This window comes from Acromyrmex echinatior, chromosome 13 (assembly GCF_024713525.1).
Source record: "Acromyrmex echinatior isolate Ae372 chromosome 13, ASM2471352v2, whole genome shotgun sequence".
NCBI lineage: Eukaryota > Metazoa > Arthropoda > Insecta > Hymenoptera > Formicidae > Acromyrmex > Acromyrmex echinatior.
Genome location: NC_141864.1, coordinates 9581503 through 9602230, shown reverse-complemented (window position 1 = coordinate 9602230; position 20728 = coordinate 9581503). Strand labels below are relative to the sequence as shown.

The 20728-nt window shown below is 37.4% G+C and overlaps 1 protein-coding gene across 1 annotated transcript; it reads right to left on the bottom strand.

Annotated features, from left to right (window-relative positions):
• Positions 1–2317: 2317 nt before the first annotated feature.
• LOC105148276 (ATP-binding cassette sub-family G member 8) lies at positions 2318–20585 on the bottom strand. Its single transcript, XM_011059910.2, has 8 exons — positions 20164–20585; positions 8408–8532; positions 7583–7848; positions 6796–7017; positions 6113–6395; positions 4626–5131; positions 3988–4454; positions 2318–3913 (listed from the first exon to the last, which is right to left on the bottom strand). Exons 2-8 carry the CDS (start codon positions 8518–8520, stop codon positions 3317–3319), a joined length of 2454 nt encoding a protein of 817 aa, XP_011058212.2. The 5' UTR covers positions 8521–8532; positions 20164–20585; the 3' UTR covers positions 2318–3316.
• Positions 20586–20728: the final 143 nt, after the last annotated feature.

Below are 20728 nucleotides of genomic sequence, written 5' to 3'. Positions count from 1 at the left end.
TTGGGCAAACTGTTTTTGCGAACATTGATAGAATATTGGCTTCACCTTTGTTAGAGAAACTCTTGCTCACTTATAAATTTAATTTAACTGCAACCCGATTCTCTTTGTTTTTATTTTTCAAAATAAATGAAATCGTATTGGCGTGATATTCGTAGAAAAAAAAATTGGTTTCAAGAGTTATTCAACGTTTTACGTTTCTCTCCGCGTAAATTGTTGCACAATATAAAAGAAAAAAGTAGTTGAAGTTTAGGAGTTAACGCGAAAGTTATATTTAATTTTCCCTTCTTACGTTATTGATATTTACGAGAAATATTTCCCAAGTGAAATTACATCTCCCACTCATTTAGAAAACAAAATTTTTTTTAATTAAAAATACAAATGCAAAAAAAGAGATTTTAGATTTTTTTCCAATATAAAACCTATTTTTTTTAATATAAAATCTATTTGCTCGAAATATTTTATTTGCTTCACCATGTCATGCAAACATATCTCATATCTGTGAAAGTACTCTTTCGCTTTTATATGAACGAGTGTCATTTTGCTACTAAACAAATTAATATTGGATGGATATATTATCAGCGATAATATATGTTATCAGTCGACTTTAATGATATCGTGAAAAACATTTAATTTTTGCTCTAATTAACATTCCATTGAAAATTACGATATTAATGAATTTCCAATCGTATTATAAATTAAATAACGAGAACAAAGAGTATGGAATGTACAATTTTTTATGAAATTCAAAAGAATATTTCAAAAAATGATAACATAGATAAATGATAACGATAGATACATTTCTAGGAAATGTCCACAATCTTAATAATCACGAGATAAGAGTACTCGCATGAATCAAAGCATGACTCGAATCCTTCCATTCTTGACATTTTTATCTACCTTATCCTACAGTATTACACGAAAAGAACGATAAGCGATCTCTCCAGCAAGGAACGTCGCTGAGTTCGACGAACGTCGACCGCACTAATTGGCGTAATTAATTGCAAACTTGATCGCGATGAAAGTAAGTGCTTACGTAAAAGCGAATTGTCGAGATGCGCCTTTGTGACTGACGACGAGCGAGAGTTCGCAAAAGACGATAAAGATCGATTACCTCACGCGAAATAGCGACAGTGAAATAATATTTAACGCTCTTAAATTAGGCAAGACCGTGCAGTTTTCACCGAATTTTTGTTTTATATATTAGTATAAAATTTAGAATCGGGCAGCCACGTTTAGCGTTAAACGTGACGCTAAATTTAGGGAGCGATGGCGGCTAAGTTTGAATCCGATTAACGTATTCGCGGTATACAATTATCTCTCCTCGTATTGCAGCGATAGTAATTTAGCGTTAGAATTTTTACGTTTAATAAAATATCGCGAGAGAGAATCTAAAGCGGCGTGGACGAAGCGAGTTGTTCTTATTTTTAATCGCACTTCACATTTCTTAGCATGCGTCATCCGCGGGATAAATTTGCTCGACATGGTATCGATTTCTAATAGACGTCTGAAGCTCGTTTATTAGACATAGGCTCTTTATAGCTTGATTTGCGTAGTATGGCACCTACAAAGAGTGACATTTTATCGATCTTCGAAACGAAAACGTATTCCTATCTACCTACGATTTCATCTATTTATTATAAGCTTTTATTCTACTATAGAATTTTTTATCTCGATACTTAAATCCGTTTCATTATCGTACGTTTAAGGGAGAGTCAGAATACTACTTTCTTAAATAATCTCATTATGTTTTTGCTAATTAAAATTTATTGTACGACAGATATCTTCAATATCGGCGGTCACAATCTCTAGATGGAGCCTACGAACGGAGACCGTTGTATCCCCCGCACAAATCAACCATTGCGAACTTATCGATGCTACTCGTTGGTACCAAAATTCTCTGCAGAGTATCGATTTAGAACTTTATTGAAATAATGATTTAAGACAATTAAGATATTAATTTAAGATATTAATTTAAATCAACTTTATCAGTATGTTTAATATAACCGAGAGAAATAACGATTTTCGAACAATTAATCTCAATTAATTTTCATTTTTTACAAATGCATAATAGCAATGTAAAATTCTTTTCTCAAAATTTATAAATTATAAAAGTCTTTATTCTTCCTCTTTAAAAAAAGAAGTGTTAAAATCAAAATTTAAAGATTAAAATAGCTTGTTCGAGTGTAAATAAATAACGTTCATCTATAACGTAAGAATAATAAATTATTGCCGCAATCTAAAATTATGTAATAATGAATATACAATCAAGTTTCCCAATATTTTCAGAAAGTACGAAGAGTTAGAGAAACGGACAAAATTGTTCGTTTTGTGAAAATGTTTATTTCATAGGATTACAACAAAAAGTCAATTAGGACAATATACGAAGTATTAAGCGCGTTTATCTATTGTCTATAAACAGCGAATTTCTATTTCGGAGTATAAAGTAATATCTCGTTATGCTTTGTACTCCATATCGCTTTTCTGTCTACTCTGCGAGTCTCTAAAGTTTATTCCTTTAAAGAATCGCAATGAAGTAGACATTGACGAAATTTTACGAGCGCAATGCGAATTAGCAAAGTAGATTCGGTCAAAGTCAAGCTTGCTTTTCGTCAAAATCAAGCTCGAAGATCTAGTCGCTAAAATTTAAAATAGGAAACCTGTAGATGATATCCGCGAAGACAGAATGTCAACAATGAAAATGTTTAACGAGTTCATACCTGGCAGGTATGTGTGATTTTTAACACTTTGCGATCCGTGTGTTTATTACATTATCGCATCATTTGACTATCGGCTGAAATAAATTAATTATAAGCCCGATTATAATGTGAACTGAATCACGTAAACATTTGCGACATAAAAGCATTTATTAAAGTACTTTTGTTATTAATTTTTATGACAACTGCGTGCAATATAATAATTATATGTATTTGACAATAAAACTGATATTTTTAGAGCCATGGCACACCAAAAAATTTACACAGTAAATTAAACGTAAGTAGTAAGGAAATCAACATGTTTGATTTATTATTGCTTATGCTATTGTCTTATGATATACGTATCTACTGTCATTGGCCAATTTGCTTACTGCTTATATTTTACTGCTCAAGTTTTTTGTGCCATGGCTATTGCGTGATGGCATTGTGCCGTCGGCGGACCGCAAAGGGTTAATCTACAATGAAGCATGATATCAACGAGGAGCTTTACTGTCATGACTCGCTCTGAAGACTGAAAGCTCACGAATACCTAAATCAACTTCGTGGCACTCAGATTGTACAGTTTGAATTCTACTTCGCGATAAAGTCTCTTCAACGTGCAATCAGGGTTTGTTGGGGGCACTTCTGGGCCTCTTCGGAGTGGCATACTTGACAAACAAGAATCCGAAAATGATGAGCACAGCGACGATAGTCACTCCGATGCCCAGCCAAAATTCCCCTCGCACGTTTAACTTATCGAGGGCGATCTCACGAAGAGCCAACGCACCGTCAGGTGGCTCGCACGCTGCCTGGATGATAATGTCCTGCCGTTGGATCTGCTTGGGCTTGCAATTGGCCAGCTTTCCCACACTTTCGCTCTTGTGTAGACGCGGCAACAGCAGTGACATGGACCACTGCATTGGGCTGATCTGCTGATACCACGACGGCAGATTGTCCAGGTGCAGAGTCACCCCGCCGGCCAAGGTCATCTCGCCCAGCACTATTCCGGCAAACAACGCCGCCAGATAGATCCACTTGCACACGTGTGCGAAGAACGTACAGATGAGGTGCTGCATTATCAAATACAATAAACCGATGGCGAGGTAATTCCACATTGACATTAGGTTCTCGTCAGGCACAAGATGCAATCCCGACATCGCAAATGCTGGCGCTAGATATATCAGGTAGACCACACACCAAGACGGCACGCTGCAGATGAGCTGGAAATAAAATACAATTTTCTTGGTATTTTTCGCTATGATAAAATTCGAGATTTTAATGAATCTAGGCCTACCTCTAGGAGAATATACATGAATCGACCATAGAGCCCGTCTCTGATGTCCCTCTCCACACTCGGTCTGCTATTAGCCACGTCGCACATCGCCAGGAGGCACAGCGGCCAGAAAAAGATACCCAAACTAGCGTAATGATAGCCTATTCTATCTCGCAAATATAGATTTGATTCGCTAGCGATATCCCAGAATATTGCACCGAGTAAAACACTGAGCGACGCGGAAATGACGATTTTCCGCAGCAGTCTTGTTAACGTCCACGGTTGACTGTAGACGAGCGTTCGTAACAATAGCGCGTACAGTTGTATAAATATATTGGGTCCGGGCATCGAAGGAGGAAGTGCACCAGGTGGACCAGGATCGCTGATAGGAGGTAGCCTCGTTCTAGCTAGCTCCGCCAGATGATCTATCCTCTGCGAGGACTCCAACATCGCTTCCGCCGATAGATCGTCCAGCGTTACTAAATCAACTAGAAAAGAGAGAGAATTCTTATCCATCATATTATTTGTCGTAAAAAAATTATAAATTTATAAGAAACATTATTTTTGGAAATAATGTTTGGATAATTTTGTCAAAAATATTAGCTACGTTTTCGTGAGATCTTAGAATTTAGTTACTCTAAGACAATTTCGTCACGTACGATAGTAATCGGACGGATTCTTGAATGGCGGACAGGGAAACTCGGCGAGGGCGAAATATGGCAGCATGTCTCTTCTAAGTCCGGAATATATGACTCGTCCGCCGGACGTGAGCGCGACTCTCGATACCATCGTCAAGATCTCGTAAGTGGGTGGGTGTAGGGTCAAGACGACGAGACGTTGACCGCGGCTGGCCCACTGTCTCAGGTACTCGACCAGGAAGAAGGCATCGAAGATGTCCAGACCGTGCGTGGGTTTGTCTAGAGCGAGGATGTGCGAGTCCTGAAGCAATCGGCAAGCGAGGGCTAATCGTCGAGCCTCGGAGGTCGTCAAGGTATTCACCAGGCAGTGTTTGGTCGCCTCCAAGCCGAGCTCCTGCAGAATAGCCTCAGCCTCGAGTGTGGTGGTATTACGGCCACCTCTCAGTAACATGTAAAAGCTGAGAGTCTGCTGAGCAGTCAGTCCGGGGCTAAGGCCATTCTCCGTGGGTAGATAGGCGACGCGAGATCTATTTTGATTGCCATATTAATAATAATTGAATCGATCATTCTCGAAAAGGCATTTATTATAAAAATGCTTCAGATATCCGAGAACAAATTATTAAAAATAATCTATTTGGCTATATCCGAATATCCGGATCGCTCAGATAACTCGGATTAGTATAAAAAGAAAAATGGAATTTAAGTAAAAAGTTCAATTAAAATTAAACGATAATTTTTTATGCATGCGATATCTTTTAAATTGTATGATGTAACTAAAGATTGTTTGAGTAGTATGAAAAGAAGTTACAATCCACGGAGATTAAACATGAAGCAATAATTAAGTCGACAATTGAAGCGATAATTGAATAATGAGTAGCGCTCGTTATTCGCCTTATTATTCGACTCTATTTGTAAATTTGTATGTTAATGCATTCGCTAGTTACAGTCTGTTTCGCTAATATCGGTTACCGTTAGCCGTAGTTAATTAAATGTTTCTTTTCTGTTTGGATCATAGCCGATGCTATGATCTAGAAAGGAACAAAAAAATCAGTCAACTAAGTTGAAGCTGACTCACGTTAAACCAACCATGGTTCTTTCATTTAACTATAATCCTTACATTTATGACTGTGTCCATTAATGTGGGTTAATTGTAATTTTGGTTCAACTTACTCCCTATCTTTTTCTAATTTTTAGAACCAGATGAACAGTAAATTAAAGTTAATCTATATTAGTCGAGTATTAATCGTTTTCATTTTTTATATAAGCTTATTATAATTTCGAGTGTAACTGAATATCGTTAACAAAGAACAACCGCAACATTATTTTAATCGAGAAATTTAATTTGCGTATTCATTTTAAAAATAATAAATTTTACGCGGTGCAGATCAAAAAGAAACGTCCTTCCACAGAATAGTAATTACTAATCACGTAATGACATTTAATGATTCATTGCCACGTTACAAGAAAGCGTACACGGTACACGTGACTACAAGGAGATTAGAAAGTACCTTAGGCTGCGTGCTGATACAGATCTTCCATTGAGCAAAATATCGCCCCTTTTTATCCGCCTCCTACCCGCAATCGTCTCAACGATCTGCGTGCCTTCCTTCTCGGTAGTCGCCATAATAGCCAGTACCTCGGCGGCGCCAGCCTCGAGGGTAATACCACGAAGAAGTGGCAATCCATCCGAACCTGAAGCCTCCACACCTCGCAGCTGTAGGTGAGGATGCTGCAGACATGGCATGGGTCTCAATGGCAGCGCGTAACCTTCCGGTCCAAGGATACCATGTCCTGTAGAATAAATGTACGTCGTTCATAATACTTCAGATTTGTTAAAATCCCATAATTTAAATAATTTAGAAGGCCGAAAGAATCAGAAGTTTTTTTCAAAATACTACGAACTAGGACTTTCGATTTAAGGTCAATTCCACGACTAATAGAAGAAAAACCGGAAGAAAGTAATTTTCAGGATTTATGAATATTAAAGATAGAAATAAAGAGACCAAGGCAACAGACCTTACAAAATGACACTAATAAATACAAAGGAACATTCAAGCCCACGCAAGATCTTTTTCGCAAGAAAAATAGAATAGATTATTCTGAGAAAAAGATCTTGCGTGGGCTTGGATGATCCTTTTTATTTATTAGTATTAAAGATAGTCATTTATTTTCGTTCATTGTTTCCTTTTACCATGCGCTATGTAACCGGGATCGATCGGCGCGATGCTGTGTCGCCGATTGGTCCTGACGGCACTTTGCAAGAGATTAGCCTCGCTGGCACTCCTCAACCTCGGATGGTCTCTCGCGACAGTTAATTGTGAATGCGCTGGCTCCCTCGGGACAGCGTGAACATGCCTGAAATCCGGATCGCTTCTTGCTGAACGCATGATTGAGGTTGTATGCACCGGAGCACCTGCACGTCGAAATAGAATTTGTAATCCTGACAATCTTCAATTTTACCCAGCAACCCAAATTAAATGACGAATTGTAAAATAATATAGAACATTTTTAGAACAATTTAATAATTTATTTAAAGTCTTCTAAAAATCTACAAAGTCTTTTTCAATGAAAAATTGATTCACAGAAAGAACGATTTGACTGAAGTATTTAAAAATGTAGCTAGATATATATCGTAGATCTGAAAATAATTTTGTTGGTCAAAATAATTATGTAGAACGCTATTTTAATTTCCTATAATTATTTGAGAAAATTGTCTGGTTACATTAATTAGAATTCCTGTTAAAAATAAGCGAATCAGAATTTTCTGATTAAATCTACTAAAGTTGTGATAACCAGAATTCTGATTGAGATAAAAAATGTTCTATAATGATTCGTCCATTTTCAGACAGTCTATCTACCTAAATTTTTAAATATTTCAGCAAAATTGTTCTTTCCGTGTTGAAGAGTGCAATAGAATAGTAATGAATTTAAAAAATGCAGTCGATATCGAGCTCCAGTTTAAATATCACCGTTCATACCTGCGTGCGACACACGTCGTCCTTCCTCGCTGGAGTCGTAACCGCTGGAACCGTCGCGATTCCGCGAGCTGGGCGGCAAGACGCGTGGCAAACCGAACTTCAAATACGTGTAAGAGTTATTGGCCAACGGACTCTTGGGACCATATCGCGGATGCCGCAGTATGCTCTGCACCGTGGAGTCGCGCAACTGAAAGTTCCCGTACGGAAGAGGCGACTTCTCGGCGGAGCCGAGCGCGGAGTCCGTGAAGTCGGAGTTCAGGTTTTGCCTGCGGAATCGCGGAAATGCGTATACCTCGCACTCATCGACATTCCCGTGTTTAATATCTATTCTTTGTATACAAGGTGTTTTTAGATAATTAGATGAGAGAAAAAGAGAGAGTTAATTGCATGAATGAAAATGCGTTTTCCAGATGATGTGTGTAAGTGAGCTATTTATTCTCCTGAAACCTCTACCGCGAATTGTTATTAAAAAGAAAAAAAAAATTGACAGTGAAAAATGACAGTGCAATACAGTTTAAAGTATTGATATTTCCCGTTAATCATTATGTTCCGCAGTCACGCATGCTTGATAATACTCACTCACATTTAATATTTTTAACGATAATAATGATACCGTTGATGTAATACATGAAAGTACATAGTATATCGTAAATCGACAAGTCCGATCGGCAATTCCTTTCACATGTGGGAACGACAAAAAAGATGACGCAGCAATGGACAGCATTCGCTTTGGCGTTCCGCCTCCGGTGAAACTTGAATTGGACGACGTACGGTGCGTATATACGCTTACGCGGATTATACGCTTGCACTTTAACTACAAGTCACCTGTAAATCGACCATGCGTGTAGATCCTCGCTGGCCGGCGGTTCCAACCCCCTGGTGTCCAAAGCTCCCGGCACCGAGTATCTCCTCTCCAGCTCCCAGGCCTCCGAGCCCATATTTTCTGGTGGCTGCACAGAGATTGCGGATGCGACCGGTTAAATTTCTACAAATTATTATAAAAGAGAGATAACGTAATATCTCTCTTTTACTCTTTTATTTTAATTACCACGCTTTAACGCCGCCGAGGGGGAAAGTAAAGTAAAGACACGCTCTCTCTATTTTATCAGTTTCAATTTCGAATTCGATCGAATACAGATTGTACCGATTAACCGAAGCAATTATGTTGCAATTTTCAAATAAGAAAATACGTTTTTTATCTCAAACAGAATCGATAAAATTTCGATATGCATGAGATGGTATATTGTTAGAGAGATAGTTCTATTACATGGATATCCTTGGAAATTGTAATATTCTTTTTCGAAGGATCGCATAAAACATGCGGTAGACGTCTGTTTGACGAGCAAAATAAATTACATTGCAAATTTTTCGAAGAAACTTTCGCGAACGTTTTCCTCGCAAGACCTCTGACACTTGGTATGAATTTATTGCTACTGCCGCCCTACAAGGACGTCCGCACGAGATCGGATTTATTGCGCAACATGTCGGGAGGTTGTTATTAAAGCCTCCGTGCGTACAGAATTTCTTTCGCGTGTATCCCACCGTGTATCTGCTTGGCTCGTTCTGGAAAGTCCTGTAAGATCGAGTAACGTGCTCACGGCCGATTTAACTCACAAGCAAGCACCGAGTAATTTCAAAGGCGTGCCGGGATTATACGGGATACCGGCGTTCTCAACAGTGTATTCCGCGGCCGGATACAGCCGCATCCATCATCGCGATTTCATGACGAATTTATGCTCATATCGTTTAAGCGATGAGAAAATCAAGAAGCAAAAGAGAAGCTATTTATCACCGAGTACGGCTATATTAGATGAAAAAGGCTCTGGGATGAAATTGCAACAAATAAAGGATTATGATTTAATCAAGAATAATAATAAATAATTAGATTTTACTTATCTACGCGGAAGAAACAGTTCACTGAAGTAATCTAAAAATAGCTACAGACCTGAAATAATTTCGTTAAATCATCGAAATAATTATGTAAGAAATTCAAGCTTTTTGCAGCGTTGCTTAAAACTCCTGCGTAATTATTTTGTCCAGCAAAATTATTTTCAGAGTGTCTGGCTAAATTTTTTAATACTTCAGCAAAATCGTTCTTTCCACGTTTTCAACATACAGTGCGTTTCGAAATATACTATCAAGACCAAAAATCTATAATGCATAGCAAGTACTCTTTAAATTCTTTGAAACGAATCTCTTTCTAAAAAGTGAAATTTCACTGAACAGCAAAAATCCTTTTAAGAAAATATCTCTTCAAGAGAGTCAGAGAATTTTCACACTTTTGGAGTAAGATTCACTCCAAAGAATTTAAAGAGAATGTTATAAATATTCAGTATACTGTCAGTTGCTCTTAATACATTTTGGAGTATACCAATCACTATTCAAGAATGTTCGAATCATTCCCCAATCCATTTCCTTTGTTAAATTACAATGCGATAACTTCGCGTGCGACCAATTTCCTTCTTTGGAATTTAACTCCGACTATCTCGATAAATCTCACGCAGTGTTCTACTGACACTTCGAATTCTTCTCCCGACAGAAAACTGCAGGTATTCCGTAGTTCCCGCCGGCGAACAAAGAGGGATGGCCTCGTCGAATTTTATCGCGATGCAGCAAATTGTTCTTTGCCCATGCTTGATCGTCCATAAAGAACGGAACGTGCAGACTGAGAATGTATCTTCCTGCTGATCACGGTACTTGTCTGCCAGTATTGTTAAGCATCTATAAATATCTACTGGATCTTTCACATTTCTTTCTATATATCATAATTTTCTACCTTTCCACATCTTGATCGCTAAATCACTACCAAGTAAATTCATGAATTACGTCTCTATAGAAATAGCTTGTTAAATATTACGTCGCGATTCGAGATTGGACGTCATTATTAGAATGTCAGTTTTAAGACTGTCACTCGCTTTTTGCGTCACACCAACACCAATTCCAGCTTTACATAGAAGGCTGATGGATTGTGGCAAAAACCACGATAGAGATAGTAATAGGTATGTATGCCGGAAATTACCGCCGGTGGCAATATCGTGGCGTATAACAGTACGTTTAATGTCGCAATTATGAAAAGTGGCGCCGCAAAATGTCAGCTAGTTACAGGCTCCAAATAGCCGGGAAATCGATAACTGACTGGTTTCCGTATTTCGCCTTCTTCTTATAAACAGGTATTCTGAATCGGTTGTTTTTACAAATCGCGGAGATCTAAATATTCGCTCATGTTCTTGCATAATATCTCACACCGTCGCGATACGTAGGCGATAATAACTTGTTAAGTGTTATTACATCATGAACTTTCTCGGTGTACAAGGTCTCCTGCATCCTTAATTTGTCACATCTCGGAATTGTATTACGTGGACTGTATAAGATATCAGGAGTAATGGTAATCAAATCCATTGAATTAAAATAACATTTTTGTTATTTTCAACTTCCATGTATGTCGAAATATAAATCACATTTCTAAATAATTAATTAATTTCTAAGTAATTAATTTCGCTATTCTGTAGTTAAATAAAGAATGTCTATATTAACGTATACTTACAATTAGTAAATATAATGATAGACTATAGAGTGAGGTTTAATCAATTTTTTTTTTGTTAAATTGTTTAACTCTATATTAAGTAGAAACAGTGATAATCTGTAGAAATGATTATATAAGAAAATAACTCAAATTGGATATAATTTGATATTAAAAATTTAACAGTGTGGAGATCTTTTTTTTTTTTTGTAATTCGATTAGCTTTCGACTTTTCACGAAACGTACCCAAGATGGATCAAGTTCATGTTTTAAAAATCCTATTCTTAAATAATTACTGCATGTCACTTTATTCTATCTTTTATTCCAACGGATATTTTGTTACTTTATTATGACTAGAGTATTTATAGTCGGTTCTTATATTTAAAACCGTTTTAAAAACAGTCTTAAGATACCATGTGCTAATCACAGAGCTATATTAGTAGCTTAAGGCATTATTTAAGACAGTCTTAAAATAAAAAAAAAACTATGAATACCAGTCTATATATATTTTATCTTTTACTTCGTTCTTTTTTGAGAAATTTTATATCTTTTGTCGTATTATTTTCTATTTTTCGCCTCATACTATCTTTTTTCATATTCGCATTTATAGAATGTGTCTGTTTCTTGCACGAAAGATATAACTGCTGATATTTTAATTTTTCGCAAAAGTTTAATCGCAAAAGTTAATTATCATTTTGTATCGTTTAATCACAATCTAATTATATATGTTGCTTTCCGCATTCCGCGTTGCGACTCGTCGTGTTTTACCGAATAGCTATCAGGGACTCGTCACCGTTATCAGAAGACACGCTCGTGCCAGGAGTTTTATAGCACCAGGAAGGCGCTCGCACGGAGGATGAATATCAACCTTTTGCGTGGGGACACGTGTATACGTATGCCTCGAAGGAAGCGAATGCAGCATCCCATTTAACGGTGGTGTTAGCGACCTAAAAAGACGCATGTAGCACCTGTTTCATTGCCATTGACGTACGGCAGCTTTTAATGACTTTTCGCGAACACGTTGTACACTTCGACGCTTCAAAATCCATTCCATACCGGGTGTTCAACGATACACATACGTTGTTTCCACTTCGTTCTGATCATTCGTTTGACGTCAATAAATATGATGTAAATATATTGTAAAATAGATAAATAAATGCCATCATTATAATTGGTCATCATTATTATATCTTAAATAAATAACATGACGTCAATAATTCAAAGATTAATAAATAATTAAAATGACTACAGCTTGCTACCTGGTACATATACTAATCTTGCATCTAGTCTCTATGATTTTATATATGATAATCAGAGATCGTAATGTCGAAATTTTTTATTATATTCTGTAGTAAACGTGAATTTTATCTCGAATATTTTTTGAAAGAGAGTTACCTTGTTCATCTTGCTTGAAGAGACCGTAAGCCGTAGGCTGTAAGAAATTTACCAATCAATTTGTTTTTTTCATATTTAACTGTGATTAGTCAATTTCTTAAGGCTTTACGACTTATGGCCTCTTAAAGCAAGTTGTGGACAAGGTAACTCTCTTTCAAAAAATATTCGGGATAAAATTCACGTTTACTGAATATAATAAAAAATTTCGACATTACGATTTCTGATTATCATATATAAAATCATAGAGACTAGATGTAAGATTAGTATATGTAGCAAACTGTAAGCATTTTAATTATTTATTAGTTAATCTTTGAATTATTGACGTCATGTTATTTATTTAAGATATAATAATGATGACCAATTATAATGATGGCATTTATTTATCTATTTTTTACAATATATTTACATCATATTTATTGACATCAAACGAATGATCAGAATGATCAGTTGACGATTAATAACGTTATTAGCGATTAATTAATAACAACGTCATTCATTTATGCTGTCAATAACACGAAAATAATAACATATTTTCGATGTCGATTTATAATTACGTTATATGGGTGTGATAAATCCACGTCATTTTTACGATATCATTTTTTGGATATCATTTTCGTCATAGGAAGAACTAATTAATGATATCAATTGATGAAATAGATGACCCATTGTTATTTCTCAAGAAACATAAAAATCAACAAAAAATCAAGATGACCTTATTTTTAACGTCAATAAACAGTCAAATTTCGTAACAAAAAATTATCATTTTGACTTTCATGATGTCAAAATAAAATCATATCAACTTTCCCTTTACTTGGTATGTTCTTTGGACTGGGATATTTACATACTTGCGAGTGCACGTTTTAAAATTGTAGAGAAGTCACGCGATAGAAAGTACTTTTATAATCTATAACGAGAATGTAAGATTACTTCCCAAGTAAAAAAAACAATGTCGTTAATCTTAGATGCCATGAATATTAACGACCTCCATTATTCTTTCATCGAAGAGCAAGTCCCATCGTATTCTGAGTATCGCCCTAATAAATTTCAAGGCAAACGTGTACTCGAAGACACCTTACATACGCGATATGTTCTGGACTGTCAAAGGACGATTAAATTAATCAGAGGCATCCCTTCCTATCTGTGAGAGAAGCTCGACCTTGCTCTCGATGGTAATGTAAATCAAACGACGTCACAGGTAAATTATTTCAAACTGCTTGCGAAACGCACGGCAAGAAACGCATAAACCATCTGCTTCATTGCTTTGGTGCAACAACAGGTTTTAATTTGTCTTCACGTGTCAGTTTGCGGTATGCGTTCACATTTCCGAGTTCCACGCGAGTGTGAAAACGTATCGGGTGTTCAGCGAATACACATCAAGTACATCTATTGGACTGTCGCATTGTAATTCTACAAAGTTGTTGACATAGAAAATTGTCCACAAATCAGTACTTAATAATGACAATCTTTTTTTGCATAAAATTAGATTTAATCCTCAACTACAGCTATAAAAACTACACGGACAGAATTGTCTCTTAAAATTTATCCTGAAAATATAGTAGTTGTCGTACAATATTTTAAAAATTTTTATCATGCACTTCAGTAAAATTTATCAAACTTATTATATATTTTATTGTAGTTTTATTATATAAATGAAAGAAATTTACATAAAATTCTTCGAAAATACAATGTTGTCTCAGGATCTATCATATTTTCAGGATAAACTCTAAGAAAAAATTTTCTCCGTGTACATCTAAGTTTTCAAAGAATTGGAAAAAGATAAAGTAAGTCAAATCGAGATTAAAGTTATCATTGGTGGAGCACAAGGTGGAGGGTCTTACACAAATTTTGCCGAGAGATAGAGAGAGAGAGAGAGAGAAAGACATTAAACATCCACCGTCACAATCGAGTACACTGTATCCTGCTTGTAGAATATTCTCATGTACAATAATCTTGTAACAGGTGCGATTTGTTGGCACTTACGAAGATTTAATATCACATCATCGCAGATGTTACGTTTACGTCGTCCAAGTGGAATGCGTAGAATTACATAATCCGTTTTAGCGCGAGCGGCTTAGAATCACATCTCGGATGATACACGATGCACATTTCTTAGTTACCACAAATGCTGATGGAACGACATTTTTTTCCCCTCGTCCCAGAATCTCCCGTTAGAAGTGACTCATCAGCGAGTCCTTTGAAATTGAGCTGGCTCAGGTACAAGAATGTTCATGCCGCGTTCATGAGAACTGGCAAGATTGAAATCGCACACCATATCTTATCGAAAAAAAAAAGAATGCTCGCGCAGAACACAAACTGCCAGCATGTCGTTTGACGGAAGTTATGATCTTCTTCGCAGAGAACGTAAATACACACGATTATTTTGTGAAAGATGCTTGCTAATGTTAATTTTAGCGATGAATTTTAGGACAGAGTTTTCCTTTACATCAATTTTCCTTTATGAGAAACGCGAATAAGTAATGGAACGTTCTGTTCACTCAAAAGCGGATATGAAGCGCGTAGTTTTACTGCTAGATATAAATGTTGGATGATCAAGCATCAGAATGTTGTGTCATACGATGCCGTATGTACGCTAGATTAATTCGCACAAAAATAGCTGTTATATCTTCCGCGGTGCCGTCAGAATGAGAACTACGATGTAACACGTATTCACCGGTGAAGTCATCAGCGAATCAACGGATCAACGGATCAACGGATCGTCGCTATGAAACTCCTTACGTTCGCAAACAGCTGACATTTTTAACTGACAAGAAATAACGGTACAGTATTATATGAGATCCAATAAGCAACATTCTTTTCCTCGACGAACGGCCGATCATTTTTTATTTTCATATTTTTAATTTTCAAAGACTCGTCTAAATCGATGTCTACCGGTGAATATATTCAAAGTATTTACATTCATTAAAATATAAAATGAAACTAAAAAATTCCAAAAATGAAACATTTTGTAAATTTCTCAATATACAAAAAATTAAATATTTCGTATAGTGAAAGTGTGATATAATTAGAGTGTATAAAGGAAATAAAGTGATAAGAAAATTGTAATTCTAACAAAGGATTTACGAGTTGGAGCCGAGATGGAAGATTTATTTCTGGATGTGGCACAACCTCGCAGTCACGGGTGTAAGTTCACCTGGGTCTCCATGTCACAGCTACAACGGTCGACCGATGAGATGTTTCCCGCATGAACAGTATTTAATGTACCCGCATATGAAAGGAGAAAGAGCCTACAGGTTTACAAGCACGATTGCGTCGACGTCTGCAATGACAATGGACATAATTCCCGCTGCACGTCGAGTAGTCCTTGCTTGGTCTCACGATCGTGCGTGGAATGATTTAACTCACACGTGATTACGGATGCGAAACATCGCAGACTTGGCCAACACCTTTCATAGGGAACATCTTGGAAACAATAAGTCGAGGTAAAAATTTATTTTGTAATTAATATATCTAGCATGTCTAAAAAAAAAGAAAAAATATCCATGATTTACGACATTCACTTTACAGTTACTTTTTATTCGAAAAATTCTCAAAAGTATAAATTAATCTTTTCCAGGCAATTGGATCTCTTCAGTGATAAACACTTCAAGTGTGTTACCCAATATTCGAATAATTGCGTTCGCACATCAGCGTGACAAAACTATGTCCGACGACCTACGTCCTTTTCGATTTGCGTAATACGGTCATTTTTGCGACGACCGATAACCGCCTCTCGCCAGTTAACTGTTCATTTGCATATCCCGTTTCTGCAACAGTTGTATCGAGCGACGACCGTGCGTTTTCGCGGTATGAATTTACCATTAAACGTCACTCCAGTCATGTTCGTTGCGGCTTTTTGCCGGCTTTTGCACGCGCGTGCAACTGAATCGAACTAATACATAGTACGAGAAGGAAAGTGCGGATATGGCTGCAGAGCGATATATTCGTAAAGGCCGGCGAGATGATACGCTCGGAAAAAACGGACCTGCTGCATGTGCCTATTGCGCGCAGCTGAGCATGTCGAAAGCAGGCGGAAAGTGATGTCTAATATCTCGCGGACGGTATACGTACACCTGTAGCCTATCCTCGCGATACCTGGAAAAATCGCCGGTCGCGTGATCGTTCTTACGACGAATTTATATCGCAATCCTGAATCCGCGGTCACGGTGTTTATAATACAATTCAAGGGGTAAGTGGTTGAAAACGAGAACGTTTGCTCGACAATGCAGATACATGCGATGTTCCCGTCACATAATCAAGTATTTTCCTAATCTCTGTTTTTTGTGCATTTTAGCAAAGTTTCTTAGATGTTCACGGTTTCCTGCTCGACTCACCACTATTTATCGAATATCTTATCTCAGATGAAAAGCGCTCAGATTCAGCGAGCTGGAAAAAAATCGAGATCTTTTGAGCTGCGTAAGCTAAATTGATTTTAGTTTTTTTATCGCATGCAAATGGATCATACTTGCGATTTACGTCAGATAAGTGAAAATTGGAAACTACAACCGCGAAACGTCTCCACTTATTTAGGAGTCCCTCAGCTCTCAGCGAACGGAAATAATATCTCGATTTCATGATCTCCAGAATCTACTGTGAGACTATCCCACGCACTGATTTCTATAGCCATGTTTGTACGCCAGTGAACCGTACACGCGTGTCCGTGTGTACCTAAATAAAGTACACTATGGCCTGGATTGTTACAGTGTTACAGCCATAATTACCAGTACACGCAATGCGGTTGGAAACCGCGATGGAAAGTCTACCGAAAACCGTCGACCCACATAACGCGAGTATCTCAAACGATCCGAAGTGTGCACTCATGGCTAATTATCTCGATTAATTAAACGTCAGCATTCCCGAGATTACAGCTTTACGAAGAAGAGATCGTGTCCGTATCTTTCACCTCTTATATCTGCTCCCAACGTTTCTTATAATAAGAGAAGTGGCACAAACGTTCTTCTCAAAGGAAGAATCATTTAATGCAATTTCCAAAAATTAAAATTAAAAAGGTTTTCATTTGAAGAACAAAGAAAGTAATTTGGAGAAATGCAATTTATATTTATAAATAAAAATCATTTCAACATCACTGAAAGCACAGTTAATATTTACGTATTACATTGATCAAACAGAACGTAGGTGGAAAGTATTTTCGTTGCCACATTCTACAAATAATATGCGACGTTCAATCATAAGAAAATTAGACAGCGGCTGAATGCCGATAGTACTTTTACTACTTCATTATAAGCGATGATGGGCATTATCAGGCCATAAAGCTTCATCGAAGAATGCAGGATATAAGCGGGCGCGCGCGAGGTCAGCTGTTAGACTTTTCAATATTCCGTCGAAGCAATCGATGGAATACACCATCACCTCTCCTCTCACTTCCCTCTCCCACTCCTCGCGAATGGAGGAAGACGAAAAAGGTAGAAAGATCCAATTGAAATTGCAAATCAGTTGAATCACCGTGCGAGGAAGCGTCAAAGAGCGCTCCTATGCGCTCGTTAAAATCTCCCGACGTGACTCCACGATTTCGAGATACGGCCTTATAGTGGCGCGCGCCGTTAATGAAAATCTCGGCAAACTCGCGATATGATTACGTATTCGACATATATATTCGCCGACCATATATATGCCCGATCGAAGTGAACGGATTGACGAGGATTGAACCCTCTCACCTTTCCGCCTCGCGATCGCTGGGATCTCGGATACGTTAATGTGGAAACGCGCGAAGGAAGTAACGACGCAAATCGCTTTTGCTTTTTATTAAAGGAAATGAAAGGAAACACGCGCGTGCGTTCTTGAGAAATCTGAATAAAGATGCTCATATCTTTAGCAAAAGAAGAAGAGAGAAGGAGAGGGAAAGATGGAGAAGGTATAAACAGACACCGAAGACTTTTGCACTTTGTATTGAAATTAGATTGTACTGGCATAGAAATATATGTATTTAATGCAGTAACTATTCCGTTATTCGTATTTAATTAATTTAAAAGTTGAGCGAATATTTGAAGGGGGAATGATAGTACGTCAGAAAATTTGTGTTTAAAAATGAAAAGAGGTTTCAAGTTTACCAGAATCTGGGCCAAAAGGATGTCCGGCGGTTCCGGTATATTTCTTTCGATTGCTCAAATAAGGTACTTGAACAAAAATATAGTCCATTATTATTACTTTTTCCTGCGAAATCCGAAAAAGAGAGCTCTTGAGTAATGTCTCATTGCTCGACATAAATCGGACGCTTTCAGTGTTTGTGATTTAATCGAGTAATAATCCGTCCATTGAGGAAAGTAAATCATTATCTTCGTATGTAATACGAGTGGAAGCAGCGGTTTTGCGCGCACACATGATAGAAAACTGTGTTACCGCAGTTAAAATGTGACGAAATACAACGCAATGTGCGTCACTTTGTAACACAAAGTATTTTATTTCACAAAAGAATTATTTATTTAGCATGAAAATATGGAAAAACTGCTATCTTTAGTAATAAAGTTAAATTGTTCTGTCGACAGAACTATTACGCATAAATAATTAATAATTGTATTAATAATTAAGTTATGAATTTAAATTTCTTCTTTTTTTTATTAGTTTACACTTTCGTTATATCGCGCACGCGATACTTCATCAAAGTAAATAGATGATAATTTCATTAATAATTCTTTTAATACAAAAAGCGAGGAAATATATGCACAGTTTATTTCAGGTTTATGCAATCGCATTTTCGTGGATCACTTGTCAGTGAGTCACATGTTTTCCTCAAAAAAAAAAAAAAAAAATACAAATGGAACATTTTAACACTATATATGAGTTTTTAATTCACGGTTTAACAACAGGGAACCTGATTTTGCATAACAAGAAAAACTCGCTGGTACGGTGAAAGCAACAAGTGATTAACAACCCTGTCGTTACCACTTTTTCAAAGGCTGTCGATCCGCTCTGTAGAGTTCGAAGAATTTTCTGAATGCGTTTTCGTTTCGGAAAGTACCGTGACAATTTCCAGCATGCTGTATAATTAGACACACACATGATACTCTCATCACGTGTAAACAACTTTTCCATCTTTGACTAATTACTCCGAAAAGTATACTTAATAGATTCTTTCTTTAAATATCAAATAAAGATATTTTTCTTATTTTCTTCTAATGAAGAATTTTTTTATCTTATTAATTAAACATATTCTCATAAAAAATTACTCAACAAACTTCTCGCTAGTTTATAGATAAATATCAAAGAAAAAGTAAACAGAAAACATTAAAAGTGTTTAAGTTAACTTAATTCATCAGATTGCGTTACTTTGAAAATTGTCGGAAATAATTAATATTTTCTTTCTAATCTATAATTTTAAAAAGTATTCAAGGAGAAAAAAAAACAAAATGTTATCTCTGATATTTTTCGACGTAATAAAAGAATTCATCTTACGAGAAGTTGATTCAAACCTCAAAATTTAGTTTCGATGGAAGTAGAAGAAACAAATTTATTTCCATATATTCCGTGCAGAATTTAATCGGCATCGTAGATGGACGAGCCTTTGCTCGAGGACGTTCAAAAAATCGCGGAACACGCGTGAGGGCGAGTCGGCGCCCGCAGCGAGGACAAGAAGAGAAGAAGAAGAAGAAGAAGAAAGGAAGAAAAAGAATGAAGACGCTGCCGCGCTCTGATCTTCGTGACAATGACTCACCGGCTGTGTATTCGCGCTGGGCCTTCAACCTTGGAAGCTGGTAGAATCACGACAACGACGCTGCTGCCTTCTCTCCATTCCGGTTCGTCGTCCTCCTCCGCCGATCGCCGGCCGATCGGACTTCTCGCACTTCGCGTGACAGAGAAAAGGGATGTACTTCCCTTGCGTGTGGAAGAGTCGTCACTTTCAGGGATGAAAAAAAAAAATCTTTTTCTCTTAGGTGACGCGTCGTTACCGCGACGCAACCCCGATCCCGTCGTCGTCGACGTCGTTGTCGATTCTTATCCGAGATATCTTCCTTGGCTCGCGATCGAAGCGAAGCGCCAAGTATCGCGCGACTCGCCAGAGTCCTGTTCGAACGCTGGCCGCCACCGCTCACGGAGGAGCCCACTGAGGCCCCCACGAGTTTCCCTCTCCGGGGCCTCACTGGTACCCCTCCGACAAGTTCGCAATGGCGTGAACGCGCCGGGTTCGCATCACGATAGCTTGCGTCTAGGATGGATCCTCTGCGCTTTTTTGCACTTTCGTTTCTCGTTCTTGCCTCTCCTTGCCTCTTTATGCTTTG